This window comes from Tauraco erythrolophus, chromosome 4 (assembly GCF_009769465.1).
Source record: "Tauraco erythrolophus isolate bTauEry1 chromosome 4, bTauEry1.pri, whole genome shotgun sequence".
NCBI classification, from domain to species: domain Eukaryota; kingdom Metazoa; phylum Chordata; class Aves; order Musophagiformes; family Musophagidae; genus Tauraco; species Tauraco erythrolophus.
The window spans coordinates 14876123-14896198 of record NC_141468.1 but is presented as its reverse complement, the minus strand read 5'-3'; the positions used below and the strand labels follow the sequence as shown (position 1 = coordinate 14896198).

At 38.9% G+C, this 20076-nt stretch overlaps 1 protein-coding gene across 2 annotated transcripts in view; it reads left to right on the top strand.

Moving 5' to 3' along the window:
- Positions 1 to 20076, top strand: part of RELN (reelin) — a 308977-nt gene that overhangs the window by 187522 nt on the left and 101379 nt on the right. For both annotated transcript variants that reach the window (XM_086611234.1, XM_086611233.1), the window contains exons 11-16: positions 4113 to 4258; positions 8413 to 8564; positions 11572 to 11684; positions 13369 to 13577; positions 16523 to 16651; positions 17658 to 17767. In XM_086611234.1, coding sequence (XP_086467360.1) covers positions 4113 to 4258; positions 8413 to 8564; positions 11572 to 11684; positions 13369 to 13577; positions 16523 to 16651; positions 17658 to 17767 — 859 coding nt within the window. The remainder of the gene's footprint in view (positions 1 to 4112; positions 4259 to 8412; positions 8565 to 11571; positions 11685 to 13368; positions 13578 to 16522; positions 16652 to 17657; positions 17768 to 20076) is intronic.

Below are 20076 nucleotides of genomic sequence, written 5' to 3'. Positions count from 1 at the left end.
AGGGGTTCTTTATTTAGGAATACAACAGTTTACTTATGGCACGCTGATAGTCCCACTCCAGTTGCAAACAATGGGAAATAGCTGCTGTCATGAAGTGGCTCCATTCAAGTGCCCGCAAGTGCCCTACGTTCTATTATATAGGTGATTTCGGAGAAAACTTTGTTTATTGAAGGTTACCAGATTTGTCAAAGGATTTTTCCTCTAAATTAATTTTTCCTCACAAATTAGTTAACTTTTCAGTGTTCCAGTTTGTGCAAGGACATACTAAATGTTTCATATGCTTTTAATCTCCTTCTAAATACAAAATTAAACTCTGCTTTAGTTCTGGACCTACAGCTGATGCTTCCATGGTAACAAGGAGAAATATCCTACAAGTTACTGTCATCTGGCATTTTTAGTTACAAAATTTGCACAGCAAGCTAATTTTTTCTTATCTTATGAATCATTTAAGCGTAAAAACGAATGAAATAGAGAAGAAATTTGAATGTTAAATTTGTAAGAGAGAGATCTACATCTACATAGGGAGATCTGCAGTATCTCCAGTTTAGGGAGAAATTAATCCTGTCGGTTTGAAAGCACAGTACATGTTCATTCCACATTTTTTATCACTTTAGAATGACGGGGGAAAAAAAAAAAAAAAGACCTGTAAAATTCAGTCCTTAAGTACTGGTAGTATATAGACTACCACTGCAAATGTAAATCCTTTTATTTGGGAAAGAGGCAGCACAGTATGTAAATTGTACTTTAGTTCTTCATTTCTAAAGGCTTGGATTCAAATCCTGGGTTGAACCCAAGAGAAACTGAGTCTGAGGGTTTCAGTTCAGTCTCCAATCTGTTGAAGCCCTATTACAAAATCGCTAAATAATCCAACACAGTCAGCAGCCCCATGGATTTTGAATGGGCTGATGAGGTAGTTGGGGACAATATCGGTGAGGGACCATCTCCTGTGGAGCTTCTTTTGCTCCTGGAAGGTTGGGCTGAGTGCTCTTTGAGGTTATTCACCCCTCAGCCACCCATCAGGTTAAAAAAAAAAGCAGTAAAAGTAGCAACAGATAGCGACTGCTTGGAAAATGAAGAGGAAAATACAGAAGCTCAGTGTGAAAAGGAGGGGTGATGAATATACAGGCAAGGGAAAAGTGGCAGGTAGGAGAGGGTGAGACCATGAGCAGAGGAGCCCTTGTCCTTGCTGGGGCAGCAGGGCTCATGCAGGTGAGGCTGGTCCTCACCTGATTCTTCCATGGACGTGTGTTCAGGGTCCCAAACAGTGGCACTGGAGTAAAAATGTACCAGGAAATACTGACTCTCCCTCAGAACTTCTTTAAAAGCTTTAGATGTGTTTTGAGTATCTTTCTGACTCTCTTTCAAGGTAACGTTTCATAGGTATGCAGAATAACAGGAGTTAAACCCCAGGCTGAACTTTTCTTGTGCGTAGCTGTTTCACGTAAGATTCAAAGCTAACATGAACAGAGATTGATTTGAGCCATACGTTGTGTGGGTCATTAGCACATAAGATATGCACAAAATACATATTCATAGATATTGTGTAGCTGTCTATAAAAGCAAAGAGATAGCTTTATAGAACTAATGAAATAAATGATGCTTCTGTATCCTTTTGAGCTTTCGAAAAGGGTTGATCTTGCACCATTCTATAAATAATTAGGTATTCACCCTTTTGCCAAACTGCCCATTTATTTGTCTTGACAAACTGAATGGAAACTCCATCAGATGTACTTCAGTAAATATTCTGTTAGACAGAAGAAAGAGATACAAAAGTTAAATGATAATGGAATTATATCTGGTTTATGTTTATTTTAATATGTGGCTTTCATCAGGCAAGAGACTACTAATCACATGCCCCACTATCAAGTATATACTTACGTATAACTTAGCACCTGAGAAATAAGCAAGGTTATGAAGGATTTTTCCAAAGCTTGTATGCAATTTTAATAGCTTTCTCAGGAGGATCTTTTTGTTTATTTGTTTCCTAAGAGATTAAGAGTTTGTATAAATTTGAATTAAGTTTTAGCCTGAATATTTATTTTTAGTGTATTTACTTGACTGCCTGCAGATGATGGTTTTGTGGGAGATTGAGTGACAGACAAAGGATACTTCATTTCTGTTCAACAAATGAAGAAAATTCTGAAAAGCAAGAAGCAAAATAAACAAATTATTCTGAAAATTATGATGTTAGCAGGACCTGTGAGCATGAAGGATAAAATCAGTGAACAAAAGCCATTTCTCAGTCAATTGTAAATAACTGCATAGTACAAACAGTGTTTTTCAAAAAGAAGTAAAATATAAAACTGTTTCATTAATTTCTGATAGTTATAAAATATTTTATGTGTAAATTATTCTGCCCTTGCAGTGGCAGTAACTGCATATATGGTGCCCTCTGCATATGGTGCATTAACAGAGTAAAGAGACTTGTGACAAAATCTATTTAATTTCTGTGATAAATTATCAACACTTCAGAATCTTCCGATTGCTTTGACCTTTCTTTGGAAGAAAAACACTTTAACAGCAACTTGTTTATTTTAGCAGTTAAAACAGTCTTTATATTTTTGTAGCATGTTTATTTCTTTAAGTGATATTTAGACAGTGTTAATAAACATAGAGCTTTTGTAATACAACTATATCCCAGAAAGTGTCTATACAAGTTTCAGACTTCAAGTACTCAGATTTTTTTCTAACAATGTGTAGGCACCTCTACAAACATAGTTACAAATTACATTCCTAAATATAAATTAATTGCTAAGTTATAGGCAATCGTACTTGAAAATTATCAACAAAAGAATTAGTCATGTCTTTTTTGACATTGATAAATGAAGGAAGAGTTATAGAATATGACAAAACATTTTGTACTTGGCTCATAAAATCCCATAGACAAAGATGTATTGCCACATCTTTCTCTTTGTTAAAAATTTAATTATTCACTTACGTGGCACTATCATGACCTTTTTAAATGCAGAAGAGGTGATGGTCACACTTTCCCTTGGCATGTTATGAAGGGGTTCAGAGACAAGAGGGCACTGCATAGACGATACTGAAAAGGTCAATGCAATTTGGCATTATTGTATCTCTTTTTCAGATGTTGAACTGTGGTAAGACTGTGGTAAGAATGCAGAAGTGTTCTAATTAATAATTCTGATTTCAGCTTTCCCTTTTAATACAACCAAGATTTCCCCAAAAAAAGTATCTGAGCTAACTATTTCTTTTATCCATATTTGTTTTAATGTGAACAATTCAATAAAATGTAAAGTTCTCAGTTTGCATCGAGATCTTCTTTAGAAGCTTCCAGTATCTGTTTCAGCCACACATTTTGCAAACTTTTACCCTTTTATCAGACACACAAAAACAGGATGGGAGAAAGAAGAAAATCTGTACTGTAACCCCTATGTGCTCCTCACGGACAGCTTTTTCCAGGTCGATACTCCTTGAGATTTGAGGTAGCCAGGGCATGTTGGCTTCATTTGGTGATGCTGAGGTGGCATGTACAGAAATGCAATATGAAAAGCAGGTGCATTGAGTTTGGGGGCAGCCTCAGGACCCCTGAGACTGCTGTATCACAAGAGCTGGTTGCCTGTAGACCTATTTGTTATGCTATTTGAATTAAATATGGCAAATACAGCCTTTTCACTCTTATGCTCCCAGGCCCAAAGTTTATTGTATGGTAATGCACAGCAATTTTACATGCAGACACCTCTCTGGCAAAAATTCAGGCATGGTGATCTGATGATGCCGACAAAATACCCATAGCAATATTTGATATACTACTCGTACACACAGTTGTGTATGTTGCAGACATAATGGTAATACTTTAAAATAGAAATAAGCACCCAAAGATATGCTACATGTCTTTTCTATGCAAACACAGTTTCACAATGGTCTGCAGTGCGTTTGCAGGGAAGCAGGTACAAGATTAGGATGCAACCATTGTTTGCATGGGCCAAGAAAGATAAAAGATGACCATGCGTTTTTCATTTGTATTTTGTTTCAGGCATCAGTGAGTCATTAGATAATGTACAGCTCACTTTGAGCTCTGACGGTGCATGAGCAGGGCACCTTACAAACCCCATGTAATGTCACCTCCCATGTGCTCCTTTTGCCCACAGCATAGCTGCCAGTCGGATGGAAACTCCATCTACTTCCACGGGACAGAAGGCAGCGAGTTGAATTTCGCCACAACCCGGGACGTGGACCTTTCCACTGAGGATGCCCAGGAGCAGTGGGCAGAAGAGTTTGAGAGCCAGCCTAAAGGGTGAGCGCCCCTCATCTGTGTAGGGCTGTAAGACTAGAATAAATAGCAACACAGTAAATAACAGGTGATTGTGGATTTTAGGAAGGAACAAGTCTGGAAAGCCCAGGAGGAACAGTCTGTCTCAGACCATCCTGACACCGGAGTTTTTAACGAAAAATCGTACTTGTGAATTATATAGTCATTCTGAAGAAACACGCAATGCTTATGTTTTATCACTCTGTCACACCTGAGTGCTGTTAACAAACTCTTATTCATATGAAATCAAATTCCCTGAGAAAGTAATCTCCCTGTGGAACCCTCCTGTAAGCCTTGCTTTGCCATGAGCGAGCTCCTGTTTGTGCAAAAGCCTGCAGATACTAGAGGAGGAGGAGGAGGTGGAGGGAGGGCAGCTGAAGCAGCTTCCACCAAGAGCATGGTCATGTCTTCTGTGCGAAAGCTGAGGATCTGGCTGATAATTTACTATTTTTACTTTAATATGTATATTGGGATTCAAAGAGCATCTGTAAAGCCAGATCCAGCAGAGACTGCTGCAAGGGCACCATGAAGAAACCATCTATGACAGCAAAATTATTACTCTTACCAAAACATGAGTGAGCTTTAAAAAAAAAAAAAAGGTGTCTTGGTAAAGAAGTGTCATTTTATACACCTCAGTGTATAAATTCTGACAAAAAGAAAATAACCAACAATGTGGCCTGATTCTTTTTTATTTAAAAAAAAAAAAGGAAAATAATTTCATTAGTTGCTGTAACCCCAGGGCAATGAGAAACATACACTGTTAATTTATGGGTCTCTACTGAATGTTGATTTTATCCTACAAAGCACTTCAGATCATTAGCAGCTGATTCAAATGCTGCCTGCGCTGTGCAGAAAGTAAAGAGCACCTTTTAAGAAATACATGCTAATGTGTCCTCTGGATACATGTTTTATTTGGGACTTACAGGAAGAATAATCACTGTGAACCCTTTACCAGTTTGAATAATCAGCCCATGGCACTGCGGGTGGTGTTTCAGAAAAAAGGAAAGAAAATGAAAACGTGTTTTACATTAGGTGAACATGAGGGATACATTTGAGATGTTCCCTTAGTCTCTTTTCCATCTTGAAAAAACAGGATGGGAGTGTTACCTGGGGTCATCTGCCCTGTCTGTAGTTCCTGTCTCTGCTGGACCAGGTGTCTAGTTGAGCTAAGTTAGGCCAGACCCCTCATGGTCCGCTGTTCTAATGAGAATACCTCCTTCTTAGATAATGAGTAAACTTATAAAAATTAATTTCAGTAGTAAACGCTGCAGTGAATAGAATTATGGAAATACCATACCCTGGTTAGCAAATACGCGATTTCTTCCAAATTAGGAACATTACGTTTTCACTGTCAGGCAGTGCCCAGCTCCAACCTGCAGGTGCCAGCGCTCCCAGTGAGCAGCAAGACAGGGTGCAGCAGCAGATGCATTTTGTCCCCTCATCCTGCGTGACTCCCAGGAACCAGGTTCGCGTCTGGGCACTTGCATGTGAAATCTTGGCGGTGGGGCAGCCTGCCTTAGCAGGGGGTAACTTTGTTTTCCAAGGCGCTAAGCAGCCAGCCCAAGGCCCCACAACCTTTTCCTTTTTTATTTTTTTTGCTTTTCAAATTTTATTCTATATTAGAAATTTCCTTCTTTCAATTGTTGCTATAAGAATGGAGGTTTACAGTGCACGTAGTCACAAGTACACACTGAACTCAGTTATGGGATACATCTCCATCATATAAAATTGTCGCCACTACTGTCTTTGCAGCATTTCTGTAGGGCTTTTCTTTGGGAATTGTACACAACTGCAAATAGATGAGCTCCCTTAATTCCTTCTTAGAGAAATATTTTTGAATGTTATATGAACTACATTTGAAATCTTGTTTTACTGTATTCAGATAGTCACAGAAACACTTTATACCTGAGACAGAGCTCGCAGGAAGTTCTCAGATTCCACTTTGTAACATCAGCTGGAGCATGTCAGTGCTCAAAGGAAGGGCAAAAGCATCCCTGATGAGGGAGAGCAAAAGGAAGCTCACGTGTAGGGATCACCACCACCTTCCCCTGCTCTAAACGCACTTGGAGATGAGACATTCAAAAGAGCTCAACTGTGAGGGCAGAGGAGCTTATCACTGTTTTTAATAAGCAGTTGATTAGTATTTTTCACATCCCACCTAAAGCAGTAGGCTACATGGATAGAGGTTGCAGTTGTCAGTACCACGCGTCTTCTCACCGTCATTCTGTTTCTCTTTAATTGCATAAATTAGAGCCTGATCCTGAAAGTGGACAGATCCTCAAGTCAGGCTGCCTCTGGCCCCTGTAGTGCAGATGTTGCAGCTTTGGACTTCTACATGCAGTATATCTCATTTAGATTGATATGTCATTCTATCATCTGTTTTGTAAAGAAGAATTTCAAGAGCCATATGAGGGATAAATGAATCCAAATGTAATGTTTAATCAGGAATGCCTACATCTCTGTCATGCCACCACCCAAGTTCCTTCTCCATTTATACTTATAGGCAGTGTTTTGATGTATTTTTATTGAAGTGCTAGTGTTTTAACATTGTAGAAATTTCTGGTTTTCATTTCTAATCCTGCCTGAAAGGAGAAGATCCCTGGAAACATCCATGATCTGCATCATTCATGACCCTGAGTTGTTTTGTGGGTCACTACAGAGAGTGTTTTAATTGAGCTAAATAGAGCATACAAAAGATCAATGGAGCATTGTGAGATTTTGTCATGTAAGTTAAAGTAGGCACAACTGTTTAATTCTGTGCTTGCCTTCAGCCCAAGAGACCCATTTTCAAAATTGTGTTTTGATTACATTGCACATTACCTTTAAAAAAGTCTGCATGACTAAAATATTTCCCTCAGAATTAGGATTAGGTTAAACTGTGCTTTCATTAACATATTTATATTTGTATAAAAAAGCTTTTCAGTGATGCTAAGCTCGCTAATTCTGTGTAAACGACTGATAGTTTTAAAACAGGATTTCCAAACAGGCACGTTGCTGGTCTGTTGCAGCTTAGGTCAATAGGGAAACTGGCAGCTTTTAAGAAGAACCTAGAAATACTTTTTGGAATAATTGGAATGGTTAAACCAAGAAATAGACTGTTAAGTTGAAATGACAGTTTTTGAAATTGTCATATGGCACATCACTGCTAGAGGTTGTTTCTGCTGGAAGTGGACAGGAAAAGGCTCTACCTTCCCACAAAGGTTTCCAAAATTCAATGTTTTCTCATTCATCCTGAATCACACTGGCTAGTTATATGATTGGATTATCAGGATTTAGTGATTCTAAATCATTTCATTGCTTTATCAGCTTTATAATTTTAAAATACTTTATTATTAATTGATTAAGACTTCAAAATGAACAATACCGTATCAGACCAAAATAATGTACAAGTTTTCAACAGTTTCTAATCTTTCAAAATATTTTAATTGAGTTTTGAAGAAACCAACGCTTTCATAATGAAAACATATTTTCAATAAAAAATATTTAATTGAAAAATTCTGCAACAGCTCTTTTAATTATCACTGAATAAAAATAAGAGAAAATGATGTACAGAAAAACTGAGAAAGATTGTATCATCACATATTAGAAACACAGCAGTCTTTTTTCATACTCTGTTCATGTGTTAGTTAAAAACCGTTACCCTAAATGCTCAAAAAGATGAAAAGGGAGCACTTTCAGCTATTATCTACATATTTAATGAGCATATAGCAGATATGGTGGACATGTGCCTTTTCGGGTTTCATTGATCTATAAACCTTAGATTATACGAAATGAAAGAGAATGCAATTGTATTTTAAACATTTTTGTGTAAGAAAAATAATGAAGATGATAGAACAATACAACACTAAATATTTGGTAATAGCAGTTATTAAAAGCCTCATTTTTTAGTAATTCATTCTTTTCTGCCAATTTCTTTAAGACATTTACATTTACTTTATTTTAGTTAACTGAGTTTAAAAACTAGTATTAAATATCTAAGTAATGTCATAGGAATCATATCTGAAAAACTGCATTTTGTTGTCCTCTTTAAGTAGCAGCAGCTACTTTTGTATGTACAAATGAACTCCTAGAACATGTTTTATATGAGTTTGTTGGTAATGTGCCTCTGCACGTTCTCTGTCCACTATTGACCTCTCCAGGTGGGACATATTTGGAGCCGTCATTGGTACCGAATGTGGGACATTGGAATCTGGCTCAGCTGTGGTGTTTCTCAGAGATGGAGAAAGAAAAATGTGCACTCCGTACATGGACGCTACGGGTTATGGGAACTTAAGATTTTTTTTCAGTATGGGTGAGTATATATTCCTAATGTTGTACAACATGCGGAGCATGTGAGATTTAAATTGCCCTGTGTGCATAAGAACAATTTTAAATATTCCTCAGAAGAGGATAGCTCTGATTTGTGACTGTGATGCTCATGAGAATGTAAGACTGACTACTCATGGTCAGACCAAGAATCCATTCTTCTGGATGCTCACACAGGTGTACAAACATGGTAGGCACATAAATAGGCCTCCTATATACTATCAAATATTCTCCCAGATGGTACTGACTTGCAGATGAAAATCTTTCTGAACTAGACAGGGCATTCTGGATTTAGTAGCCCTTGGTGGGCGTTCTTTCATGGATTTATCCAGACATTATTTTTTGCCTGATAAAAAGAATTACCTGCAGGTTAATGCAGTTTAATATAGAAGTTACATGAAGGTGTGTCCATGTAAAGTCAGAGTCTAAACTTCCTTTATAGTTAGAGGACATGTGGTCAGTACTGTTGCTGGAAAAACTCGTTCAGCTCACCATGAGATATCTGTGCTAGACCAGCTGAGCAGCTCCCTCAACTGCACTGACTGCATGGTTTGGATCTCCCTTGATATAAAGGAAGCTTAAGCACCTGATGCACACATAGGTGGGGGTTCACTCTCATTCAGTCCTCAGGCAAGATTCGTTTCACAAGCACAGGTTGTTGTTGCCACATAAGAAGTCCAAGCATATCTGAGATACTAGCGCAAGACTATCAGATGTAACCCAGCATGAGGTACAGCCAGCTGGAGTAGCAGGTAGGTCAGGCAGTTCCCTCTACAGTGTCTAAAATTATCCTTGGTACTAGTTTTTATCAATTGAACCTGCCTGTTTTGCCTGTAGCCACTCCATGGTTAAACGATTCTTCATGTGAGGAAGTACCTAATTTCATTCAACGCCCCTTACTTCTTATGTTAAAAGAGATGGTCATCTCTTTGTTATCCTCACCACACCATAGAGGATTTTACAGATACCTGTCATATCGTCCTACAGTCATATCTCTGTGAACTCTGGTGTTAATTTATTAGAGTGAACAGAGTTGCACCCAAGGATGAAATACAGGTAGCACAGAGGTGGGACCCTACCTGGCTGAGCCCACAGAATAGTTTCTGCTCAAAAACTCTTACTATATTCATAAACATTTTCCTCTGCTAATGAATTGGCCAAGGGTGAGATTTACACAGAGTGTGCTATAGTGTGCTATGGTCTTGGAGGAAGTATGGCCTGCATGTGGCATCCCTAGTGAAAAGCACTGATGTGGTGTTAGCATCATCTGTGGACCTTCCTGGTCCTGGACCTGGTTGCACCTTTGCTGTGACAAAGTGTAACCTCAGTGATTTACCAAGGCTAAGAAAGCAGCAATGAACAAACCTGTCCTGCCACTTCCCCTTCCCACTGTTGTCTGTACAACTGCATTAGTTTGGTGTTGCAACAGACCAAAATTCCTATGAACATGGTGGTTATCGTTCAGTACCTCTCAGTGTTTTTCCAGAACTTTTGTTTTGCACATAAAGGAAATTACATGAGGTTATTCTTTCAACACCATGGTTAGAGGAGGTGAGGATTTTTGCCTAAAAGCAGAGAAAAATAAAATAATAAAGGAGGAAGCAGAGACTAAACTAATGACCTCCACAAGCAACATTCTGAATCAACAAGAAAAAACACCCTCTATTTAATGAGTGGAAGACCTCATGTTGTTGTCCTAAATTGTCGCACATCTCCTCTGTGTTACATGAATTACTAATAAAGCACAGGAAAAAGGGGATGCTTTTTCCCAGTTCTTCCAAGCATTACAACACCTGCAAGAGAAACAGGAAAGAAATTTGCTCAACCTTCTGAACTTAGGAGAGAAGTTGTCAGCACATGCAGGCACGGAGGATAGTGGGATATTGCTTGAAAAATGTATTCTGTACATACTTGCAATTTAAATAAATAATAATTTAAACATTCAGGCTCTGAAAGGACACATGGATGTTCCTTACTGCAATATAATACACATCAAAGATGCACTTCTTGTCTAGTTCTCTGGATGGCTTTGCCTAGTCCATTCCAAGAACTGGCCACCTGTAGAGAAAGTGTTTCATATATGCAAACTTTCTGCTTTACAGACTGTTCAAAGAAGCTTCCTCATCCTGTTTCTTTATGTTTTTTTTTTATTTGTTTTATTTTATTAATTTGAAATACTTGCAGTACCCATAGTGTACAGGGAAATGACGTTTCCTGTTTCAGTTACAGATACTTTGCTTTAAAAACCTTTTTCCAAGAACACCAAACTAGTCTGATGATGTCCATCTCGTAACTGTAACACAGAGCTTAATGCTCATATTTGCCAATACATCTGCTCTTTCAGAGAAGGTTAATAAGTGTTTTGAGTTCTATTGATATGAAGATATTTCAAATGCTGCCCCATTCCAGTGAGACAACCATGTCACACATGTATTGAGTGATACAATAGATTCCATCCATCCCTGTTAGGATATGGTGTAGACAGTAGAAGCAGCAGCACAACAAATAAGGTACACAGCAGTCTTCCTTGTTTCCTATTAACAGCAAATTCTCAGCTGCCAAACTACCAGTTGAGAAGCATCTAAGAGGTCCTCACATACAATGTGTGTGACTGCACAGAGTGTGTGTACTAAATAACAGTTTACTAACAAAAACTCAAAAAGCAGAGCATTTCTATGTAAATAGGATTTAAAGCATTTAAAGAAGTATTGCTTTGGGCACAGCATTTTCTGTTAAAATTGTTTCGATAAGTTGATTAAGAGAGGCACTTGAGGTTTCCATAATTGTCAACCCACTTGATCTCTGGCATGGTGTATCTGATCAAATAGTTCTTATACACTGTCCTTAGGGCTGGTGTTCTTTTGTTTCATACCCTGGGTTAAATAGCATCTGCTTGTAATTATTGTCATAATCATGGCTGCTAATATGATTCCACTTTCCAGTAATAAAGACTTCATTTATTTTTTTTCCTCCCTCAAATGTGTGTTGTACAGGGGGAACCTGTGATTCTGGAGAATCCCATGAGAATGACGTCATACTTTATGCCAAGATTGAAGGCAGGAGGGAACACATACCTCTTGATACCCTGACCTATTCTGCTTACAAGGTAAATCGTCTTAAGCAAAATAGGCGGATGAGATGGATAGATCAGTCTATTTTTAATCCATCACAACAAAGTTGTATGTCACGTTCCACAGGAGCGGTCACACATGACCTTCCCACGCACGTGAATCATGCGCAGGTCTCGCAGCGAAGGGGTGCCTTTGCGACGGCTCTGCAGTTATTGCTGGTTACTCCACCTTGTAGCAGTGGCTAGTGCTAGGATAACGGGCACAACAGGCAAAAAATTTCAGCCATCAGCTGAAAACTTTGGTGATAACATCTCCTCACAAATAATTACTCCTGTCTCCTCTAGCTCCTGCTAGCCACGGCCTGATACTCAGAAACTACATCCTGAGAGGGTCAGTCATGATGAGCTCAGTGGCTGGGGGAGAGTCACTCGGAAATGCCTGGATGTCTTTCTCATGCCTGGAGCAGGAAATTTCACATTTTACACTTCTTATTTCAATTTTAAAGAGTTACACACCCTCTTAGAGGATCTACAGTGATACAGACCTGAACTCAGCTGCAGGATGCAGTCGCTGGCAGCGTGCACGGGCAGCTTCTCCTCTGCCAATAGCGCAGCCTCCTTCCAACCACCTCCACCACCCAGGCAGAACAATAAGGACCTCAAGCTTGCTGTCAGGATCCTTCCTGTCTAGGGCCAGGAAACACTTAGACTGCTCTGAGCAGCCCAGCCCTGAGGTGTCCTTTCTCTGCTGCTGTAAAAAAGACAGCAAAAACTGGTATATAACACATATGCACGTGGATGCACTGGAGATTGAAATGCGGTGTGCTTATATGGTGTGTAGAGAGTTTGGTGGTGAAGGTGCAGCTGATTTCAAGCACAGGTCTGTGCATTTTCACTGGAACTCTAGTGTTGAGACAGCCCATGTTTACAGTAGGGTTTGGCCCGAGTTTGGTTGAGTCACTTGCATTGTTTCATTGTGCGTGGCTTCCCTCCTTGCCTGCTTGTGTGTGAAAGACAGGGTAGAACTGTTTAAAAACTAAGGAAACTGTAATTGTAAAATAATAAAAAATTAATCAGGGAACTCCAGGAGAGATAGGATCTGAAATTACACTGAACTCATTGTGGAGTTTTTTTTAAAGCAAGTAGTTTTAAAGCCGACATCCTCTTTTGACATAATAAAAGTCTAATTACGTTGCTTTAGGACAAAGGCTGAGCTTCGTAAAGCAATGCTTTCATTTATTTCCACAACATAACATCCTCCCTACGTACGCCTGTGAACTCATGCTGTTACTCCATTCTCACGTATTCAGACTAGGCATGCCATGCTCCTGCCTTTGCTTCTGTCAGCTGAAAGGCTGCAGGACAAATGTAATATTCCATTACCAACTGCACACTGACAAAATAAACTGGTATTTTTCAGAACATAGAAGGTAATGTCTTCTCTATGGTGTCTTTACCACCAAACAAACTGATCCCACTAAGGTGATAATCAGAGCAGGTATCCAGAGTGTTAATAGCCATGCTTATAGTATAAAATGTTTTTATTTGGGATCTTCTGTGGAAAAAGGCGGCTAAAAAAAGTTAACAGAAGTGAAGCAAGGTGAGAGAAAAGCACGTTTGGTTCAGCACATTTGAAGTTGCTTTTCTATTTCAAATAGTACCTTGTGACCTTTTTTAATATTATTTGTTTTATTTAAACCCGATTTAATTTCTTTTAAAGGTTCCATCTTTGGTTTCTGTTGTCATTAGTCCGGACCTGCAGACTCCAGCAACCAAGTTCTGCCTGAAGCAAAAGAGTCACCAAGGCCACAACAGGAATGTCTGGGCTGTGGATTACTTCCATGTCCTTCCAGTGCTGCCTTCAACAGTGACTCACATGATCCAGTTTTCCATCAATTTGGGTTGTGGAACTTATCAACCTGGTAACAGGTACAACAGGCGAGATTTCCTTTTGATGAGCAGCTTTCCAGCACATCTTGGTTTATAGTATCTGTATGAGTGTTTGAATTTTTTTTTCTCAGAAAGAATGAAGCCAATTAATAATGACAGATATAAGCTGCTCAAAGGCTAATGTTTCTCCTGATCTCCACAGGCCCTCTATGTGCAATAAGGAGTCTATTAAACAGCTTTCCAGGTCAAAACTTGCTTTTCTTAATCTATTATTCTGAAATACACTCAGGATTTCAGAGTGACACTTGGTCCAGTTTCTAATGGATATGAGATTTACCTCATATCCATTAGCAGATCTAATTCTTGTAAGACTGGTAATAAACGACTCTTGTCTTGACGATCGTCAGTGTGAGGACCTCACTGCCTGTACATTGACCACTGAACTCTTTTGCTGGCTTCACTTCATTGGGACATTCAACATTATTTTTTCCATGGAGTTAATGGGAGAGAAAGGGAAAGAAGGGAGTCATTTACTGCTCCATATTTTGTAGAATATTAGAAACGTTGGTTGGAAGGGACCTTCACAGGCCATCTAGTTAAACCTGCTGCTGCAGTTGGGATTGTTAGCAGCATAGGTCAGGTCAGCCATGGCTTTGCCTATTCATGACTTGAAAATCTCCATGGATGGACATTGTGTTACCTGTCTGGGTGACCGACTCAAGTGAAAAAGGGTTTCCTAATGCTCAGTCCAAAACTCTGAAGCCATGTCTTTACGGCCATTGCCCTTTCTACTGTGCCTGCCAGTACTGAGGAGAGTTTGGCTCTGCCTCCCTTGTGAATGCCCTCTGCACCGTCACAGGCTTCCGTAGCTTACCCCTCCTCACCAAGCCAAGCAAGCTCGATGCTCAAGGCCATGGGCATCTTGGTCACCTCTCCAGTTTCTTAACATCCTTCTTCAAACAGCGGACCCAAACCCAAACTGTCTACTGTGCTTTTTTTCTTATGTACACGTGAAACTGTTTATCCAGATATTCTATGAGGATTAACTTCCTTTATATTTTCCAGAGGCAAGAGTTTAAACTAGGAGACTGTAAATGCTTTCACATCCATGTCCCATGGCATCTGCTTCCAACCGTAAAGAGCTGCATTAGCACTGACAGTCCTAAAAGCCATTCAAGGTAGCAGAATTCAAGGGACAGCAAAAATCAAGGCATTGCACTTATATTTGATAGGAAGAGAAGGCAGCAACGTTTTTCAACATGGAAAGTGAAAACTTTGCCTGTAAACACTCCTGGCCTGTAAATGTGTGTTACATAAAGTTTCTGTCTCAGTCTGTTACCTGATGGGGATTAGTAAATATTTTGAAAGATTAATATTCTTCCTTCGTGTAAACTATTTCTGAAGCAGAAGTGAGCTTCTTCATAACCAAACAAGCACTAGGTCCCCATTATTCCTATTGGTATTTCCCAAATGCAGCAACATTTCCCATCTCCTGGTCTACAGCATTATTCATAATGCTTTCATTACTGCAAATGTGAGAGACTCGCACTGAGTATATGCAGTAAATATGACCCTCCAAGGTATTAGTACAGTTAAATCTGAAATAAATTAGTCAAAACCTCCATAAACCATTTTAATACACACTTACAATATCACAGTGATGGTACATTTAAATAAAGTAATATTGTCAGCAAATTATAATGAAAAGGAAAAGTTATAATCCAATAATTTAGCATTGAGGTGATGAATTATAACTTTTATAATGTTCCACTGACATTACTTAAAATAAAACAGAATATTACAAGCTAATTATATGGAGGAAATTACAAGAGTATTTCAGTAAAATACTAAATCCTTAATAAATCAAGCACTTTTTATATTACTTTTTTAAGGTCTTCAGAATGTGAAAGAACTAAGGCTTTCTTTACGCTCCTAGACTATAAACAATGTCTTTTTTAAAATATACAGAGAAACAGAGAAGGAAAAAGTTCATGTTTGAAAGTTGAACTTGTCAATGAAATGCTGGGAGAATGGGTTTAATAACTCGTTGTCATAGACTCAGTGGATATATGTCATAGACTCAGAGTTTCCAGTTCTCTAATGTCACTACCTGCACATGGATGGTTTGGTTTACTACCAGTCTATGAAACCAGAGAACAGCAGCCTTTTTTCAAGCAAATATGGAGTTTTCGCATACAGTTACGCCATAAAATTCATAAAAATTCACCATTGAGAGCTCCAGGCTCTGTAAGGTAGGAGGAAGCCTCCGAAGACCACAATGGCTGGGCAGTGCAGGGGCTCCCGTGGCTCCCTGAGCCTCTGCCTGCTATGGGGGCTCTCTGAAGGATGCCCTGCCCAAGGTTCCCTCCACCCTGCACAGTTCTCGGTGAAGGCTGGCTCTTTTCACCATTCCATATTGCTTTTGGGATCTCCATTCAGGCACAATGGGTGGAGAAGGCAGATGACTGAGGAGGCCAACAAAGTTAATATTTGTTGAGAACGGAAGAGCCAGCCAGTGCGTGAATAACTAGTGGTCTTTTACCAGCTTCTGAAGACATAATGGTTAGCAGCTGGCAGTTCTAAGTGTCCTGTGCTCGCATGATGCTGTCTAGCTCTGATTGATCCAAGTTTTCTCTTCATTATTTTTGAAACCGTTTCAAGCTGAAACCAAAAGTAACATCAGCTCATTTAGCAGCAGCAGCATAAAAACACTGGCTAGATGTTGGCCAAACAAGGACTAGGTGCTTAGACAATCCTCAGTCTATAGGCTACCCTTTTGGTTTTTAAACACTCAATTTGTTTCATGTTTGTATTTTCAGGATTTATTTGTATTCAAGGTCTGCTTAAAATTGTTTCATGTTTCAGCATCAGCTATTATGAATAGCAGATTTAGTGGTTTCTCAGTGTTGATACGTCTACATTCATATCTATGCCAGGTAGCCTCACAGTGTCTTTCTCCTTTCTTTCCTTCACTGTGTTATCAGTGTCAGCTTGGAGTTTTCAACCAACCATGGTCGCTCTTGGTCCCTGCTCCACACCGAGTGCTTGCCTGAGATATGTACTGGGCCTCACCTGCCCCACAGCACCGTCTACGCCTCTGAAAATTACAGCGGGTGAGAGTGTTCTCTGCAAAGCTAACTGAGATGCAAGATTAGAGAGGTGAATTATAGGTGACAGAAGAAAGCAGCAAAGCACAAAAACCTGTGTCATCTTTCATTTTTTACTAGCTGAGGACAGCAAGGCAGGAGTGTTCTGGTCTCCCTGGCTGCCCAGTAATGGAATTTGAAATATATGAGGCTGCTTCTGTGGTATAATATTATTTTTCTGATGCTAAAGATAAATTACGAAAAAAAAACCTGTAGACAGCATGCTGGTAATTAAAAGAAAAGTTATACCATGTCAAAGCCACAACAGTTTTCTTGTTAGTCAGGGGAACCATCATTCAAAGCCATATTTACATCTTCAGACACCTTTACTCACTTGGAATCCCAATATTGGGTTACAATGAAGCACATCCTCCATACTTCTGCAGATGGAGATGGTTGTTAGTGTCACTTCCTTATATCAGCCTTTCTCTTTATTGAGTCTCTTTGGTACCATTCTGACCATAAAATGAACTGTGACATCTTGTTACATAGTGCATATCCCATGACTCTGTATCCCTCTGTATCCCAAATTCAGAGCTGCAAGTATGACCGTGAGAGTGTAGCTGAAGCACTGCTATGATCTAGTGATCCTCGTTTCTGTGCCATTTTCACAGGAACTATTACTCCTGGTGTGTGCAGCAGGTGTAAGCCCTGTGTATGATATGGGAAGGATGGCCCAGACCACAACATACCAAACTCTCTGTGTTCCTCTCCCACATGGGTTTCCACCAAACAGAGTTCAGTCGTACTGGAAGGTTTAATGCAGTGTGCAATTCAGGACATGTTCATTCTGGTGGAAAAGTTGCTACAGTGAAGCAAGTTAAGATCTTTGATGACTTCAGGCTCTCATATAGGGAAAAAAATGGCTGGGTTTTGTAATGGAATAATTAGCTTTCATATATTGTATGAAAATATTATGGGCATTATCTCTCATCAGTGTAAAACGTTAGCATTTGTGTTACATGTATTTCAGGTGGAACCGAATAACTATCCCCCTTCCCAATGCTGCGTTAACAAGTGACACCAGGATTCGATGGAGACAAACAGGACCAATCCTTGGAAATATGTGGGCAATCGATAATAGTTAGTATTCTTATCCATGATCCTGATACATCAGAAGAGTAAATTTTTATGTGCTGCTTCAAGTAAACGTATTTTCCAGAATCACAGGTCGAAGGATTTTCAGCTTGTTAAATTCCATTTCTTCTTATCTGTACTTGGTTACAGGCACATTTTGAAGCTAGAGGGGAATTCTGTCATTTGAAAACACAATAGCTTAGTAAATTACCCTGTATTTTTTTTTTTTTTTTAATTGAATGCTTTCCAGGAAAATATATTGGTGGCAAGGGCTTAATATAACATTTCCTCTGATTGCTTAGTCCTAATTACATAAATAGGTACTACACTGCGCTATTAAGGACATGTACTGTGCCAGCCTAAGCAACAGTTGCAGCAGCTGGGACGTATTTTTCCTTCAGGACATGGAAGACCTTCATAAAGCAATGCTGCTACCAAAACACTGACAAAAATTTAACATTGTTTCCAATATCTTGAGGGAGAAAGTACTGTCTGTTTCAGGGAGCTATTCTTCTTTTAGGAAATTATTTTTCACTTACCTGTCCTTTAAATGGATGTAGAGAACTGGGAGGAGCTTATATTGACTTATATAATTATAAAACTTAGTGCAGAGGATAACCAGGGCCAGTCTGGAAAGGAAATACTTAAAGCACAGAAAAAATACTTAGGAACACAGGATAAAAAAGATACATTGTATGAAATGCAGAAACAAGTAATGATTGAAAGGGCTAACTAGAGCTTGCTTATTAGCCTTAAATGATTTGGGACTAAGTAAACTACATCCAGAATTTGTTTTGCTAGGTGTGTGAAGTATGTAATTTAAAGATTCACAGTGACGTACAATAACCTGTGCAATTTTGTAGTGATTCCTAGTAAGGTTTGATATGGAACCTAGGAATGGTAAATAGTTACATCTTGGAAAATTCTTAAAATAAATTAATCCCTATTTTTTAAAAGAAAATCCTTGAAGCTGCCATGATAATGTAAAGCCACAAGTGAAATATTTTCACAAAAAGTAATGAAAATGATTGTTTTAACTGCATTAATGGCAAGTAGCAACACCTTGACATTCTGGAGAGTATTACTGCTTGTCCTTAGAGATAATGATATATATCAAAAAGAAAGTAAGATGAAGAGAAAATTTAGGTATACATACATAAGAAGTCTGTGAGCATTTGCAAAGATGCAGCCTGTAACTGTTGGAGACACTCACAGAAGTTCACAGAAACAAGAGCAAGATGAAATTAATTGAGGGATCCAAATTCTTTACCGGAGAACAAACCAACAACATTTTGAAAATTAATGGACAATTCACATATTTCCACTATCTTTGCTTGTAGAACTAGATTCAATTCCATCAAAGGATGTTGCATGCTCCAGTGTGTACCATCTCAAAAGCAATTTCACCAACCATCTGGCTAAATAATGCCTGCTCTGAAATTTCTTTGAGGTGTGGAACCGTGACACGGGAATCAAGTCTTAAAGATGAACGTGTTTCTGAGTTTGTGCATGCCTCCTTTGTTAGATACTAGCGAAATTGAAGCTCTGCACTTCAGTATTCAGAGAAAGACTTAAATATTGACAAGCCACTCAAATTCTTGAAGGGAGGAAGATTTTCAAGGATTCGGCACTCTGACTTTTAGCTTCACAACTGTTTCTTATGTGAATTAAGTTTTAAATGAAATCTGGAAGCTGGCCATCTTTTAGAAATGCTGGAAAATGGCCAATTTTCATAAAGCATTTTTCATTTTGAATGACATCATTACATCTTTAACCCTTCTACTTTTACCGCCCCCTCAAAAAGACCTCAGAAGAGACAAATAAATCAAACAGAAGAGAATTTTTGCACCCTGAAAAGTGAGAAAGTCTAGAAATCACATGAAGTCTGATGGGAAGTTAATTACAGCGAGTAGCTAACAGGGATTTAGAGTGTGGCTGCCAGGGAGTACTGACACATGGCTATGATGGGCAGCATCACAAAACTAAGGGAGGAAGTAAGTACTGGTTGTAATAGATGATTCCAAACTGATGGCTATTTGGATGTCATTCCAAAAGTCACAGTGCAAGTGGATAACTCCAAGCAATAGGCATTCTTCTACAAAAAGATGACACTATTCGTGGTTAAGGCTTGTTTATCGTATTGTATTGAAAGACCATTGCCCACAAGTTAATGCTCTGGGCTATATGCAGATTAATGTTTTTCTCTTTAACAGTGCAATGAGATGCAGATTATACTGACATTTGCTCATCTTTCCCTTCTTCGTCTTTTTCACAAAATATCAACACTGTTGATTAGGAGTCAATGGAGGAAGAAG